This window comes from Epinephelus moara, chromosome 8 (assembly GCF_006386435.1).
Source record: "Epinephelus moara isolate mb chromosome 8, YSFRI_EMoa_1.0, whole genome shotgun sequence".
Lineage (NCBI taxonomy): Eukaryota > Metazoa > Chordata > Actinopteri > Perciformes > Serranidae > Epinephelus > Epinephelus moara.
In genome coordinates, this window is record NC_065513.1 from 42964759 (window position 1) to 42967867 (window position 3109).

At 42.5% G+C, this 3109-nt stretch overlaps 1 protein-coding gene across 2 annotated transcripts in view; it reads right to left on the reverse strand.

The window, feature by feature from the left end:
- The window catches only part of prdm6 (PR domain containing 6), a 189385-nt gene that overhangs the window by 14808 nt on the left and 171468 nt on the right, over window positions 1–3109 (reverse strand). For both annotated transcript variants that reach the window (XM_050052123.1, XM_050052124.1), the window contains exon 8: window positions 1663–1839. In XM_050052123.1, the coding sequence (XP_049908080.1) occupies window positions 1663–1839 (177 nt within the window). The remainder of the gene's footprint in view (window positions 1–1662; window positions 1840–3109) is intronic.

Here is a 3109-nt window from a genome sequence, read left to right on the forward strand (position 1 = left end):
TTCAATTTTGTGTTCTTGGACGTTAGTCTGGGGCGCCGTCAGCCTCCATTAGGTGTGCTAGCCGCTCCCCCCGCCGATCTCCGCAAGTGTTGTGAGGACTCTAAAACTTCACCAGGGCCTCCATCGGCATATGGGTGAGTAGATAATGGCTGAATTTTCATTTTTGGGTGCACTATCCCTTTAAATGGGTTCAGTTGACTAATCTGCAATTTCCTATGACCTGCATCCCAAACACACACTATGTGAAACTGTACGTGGGCAACTGTGCACTCACTGGGTATGGACCAGTAAATATAAATAAAATCAACAAATTGAATAAATAATAACAATAATAAATAAACTAGGTACAGTTCAAGTACTACATTTCTGAGTGTTGTGCTGTTATTTTCACCAAAAAGAAAAAAAGTTAGATTATTCATCTTCTCATAGTTGCACATTTTTTGCTTCAGTAGCAGCAGCAGCCTGTGTGGGTTTCAGGAAGCCAATCCCTGGCATGTATTCTGGGAGTGTCCTGTGATCAGGCCACTAAAAAAGATACTTAACACTGATCTTCCTTTGCAATTTTCCACATTATTTTTAGGATGCACTGATTCTAAGGCAAAGCGTTCTGACAAACATATGTTTGGTATTTTAATATCTTCTTGCAAGAAAGCCCTCACAAGGCGCTGGCTGCTTCCTGAACCCCCCACAATAGAGGAGGGGATAGATATTGTAAATTATATTAATGTTACGGAAAACATTACTTTTTCTCTTCATCTTCAGAAAAATGTGTTCATTTAATTCTGGGCAAAGTGGGTGAAATACATAAGACCCTTCCAAAAAAATTGAACAGCAGGAGAAATAACTATCATATTTTATGTTTTGCTTTGTAAACTGCTGTCGAAAAAATAAAATAAAATAAATAAAAGTAGCAGCAGCCAAACTGCAGCGAGACAAGAAGGGGCCCTTGTGAGTAATTAAGATGCCACTTTGAAAATATGCCTGTGTTTTAAAGAAAAACTCACATTTAATTAAAAATGGTGCTGTGTGCTTCGTATGTCTTTGAAAAGGCAAACCCACCTCCATTATAGTTTTCTTTTTTATTTCAATAGCCAGTAGGATCTATAACACAATATGATACGGATAATATTGGTATTTTTGTCCTATACATATATGCAACGATGATTTCTGGGTGTTGGTGCTTTCTAGTGTCAAGTCTCTATGTGATCACGTGACAACATGATTATATGGTAACATGTTTAGGCGCCTAACCTTAGGGCCCGTCACGGTAGCTGTAACGACCTTACACCACAGGTTTAGTTCTTTTTAGTTCTTTATGTATGTGCAGGTAAAAAACTAAATAAAATAAAAACCCTAACCTAAATGAGTCAGCTCTATCATGCAGTTTAAGGTGAGGCTCGTTGGTTGTATTTGGACCATGGTTGTTTTCCTTCATGGAAACATGATCTTTAGAAAAGGTGACACCCCCAGGAGCTGGGATGGCGGCAGGTGATAGTGAGGGTGTCAGGAAGAAGTAATGAGGGTGTCAGTTGGCGGTTAAGAGGATGTCAGTAGGTGTTAGCTGGGTGTCATCTCTAAGTGAAACTTGTCAGCCCAGCCGGAGTGTGCAGCAGGCGGGGAGGGGGCAGAGGGTCGGGTGGGGGGGTACTCACTGTTACTTACTTGAACGGCTTCTCCCCGGTGTGCGTACGGATGTGGTTGTTGAGCGTCGTGGCACCGGCGAACGCGCGGCCGCAGTATCCACATTTGAAGGGTCGGTCGCTGGAGTGCGTCACCACGTGGTTCCTCAAATCTGATGGCTGGGAGAAGGACTGGGAGCAGTGGCCACACTGGTACGGTCTGAGAGAGAGACACAGGAGGGAGTGTAAGGGAGGTGTCTGTTTGAGTCTATGATCTTCTTCTTCAGTTATGATCGAGGTCCTTGAAGCACCTGGAAGTGAATCAATCACCTGAAAATAAGTATTGTGTTTTCGTTACCTTAGAATGAGCTGTTTAAATCTACACAGGGAGCAGATCCTCGTTTATGGAGGTCACCATGTTGCCCTGCCACATTTCTACAGTAGCCTAGAACAGACAAACCAAACACTGGCTCCAGACAGGGCCATTCACGCTTTTGCGTCAGCCATCATAGTTAAAAGCCAAGCTCGAAACTGCTTTACTCAGTGTTTTACCGGTTTAAATCACCAGGTCCATTTGTTTTGGAGAGGAACAGACCTCTGTGCATAATGCGGCGCTCATTAAAAACCCTCTAAACATTTGGATCTTGGTTATTAGAAGAAAAAGGTGAGCACACATCAGCAGGTGCTAACAGCCCATCTCTGACATGCCAAACAGGGTCGAAGAAACACTGATTTGTAACGTGACACTGTTTTATTCAGTGTTCTTACTGCCTTAAATCCCTCAGGGTCTCATTTATAAACATTGCATATGCACACAATGAGGCCTAACAAAGGTGTATGCCACTACCCAAGCAAGAAGTTGTGAGGGAGAAACATTGACTCATGCTTACGAACATTTTGGGGACGGGAAATTGGCGACACAGATGGTGAGGGGGAAGCCTGATTGTAGAAATTGTCAAATATTTTTTGGCGTACACCATTTTTGGGTTTTGTCTGTATATACATTTTGTGAGATGAGATGAATGTGACCCCTGGTCTGTTAGTTTCAGAGAGGAAGAGACCTCTGTGGATAATGTGACTCCTGGCTAAAACCTCCTGAACAACAAACACTGAAGGAATTCTAATCAATAAAAGTGTCAGCTGGTTGCAATCTGCAGTCCTCACCACTAGATGCCACTAATCCCCCTAAATACTCAGTGGACCTTTGGAGGTCAAGCTCTAACTGCCTATTTTAACATTTGAGGTCTTATTTTTTTCAGTTGCATGTTTTATCTTTTCAGATTCAGATCTTATTTTTTTCCACTTTCAAATCTGTTTTTTGAGTTTCAGACTTTTGACCCTGATGTGGCGTGGGGGGCGTGGCATCAACTGAGAGGGGCGTGGAATCATGAGTGACAGTGCCTTCAGGGAACGTAGGAACTAAAAAAATTCTGACTCAACACTTATATACACCATATTCATGTGACTGGCAGTGTAAAAATTGATGCCAG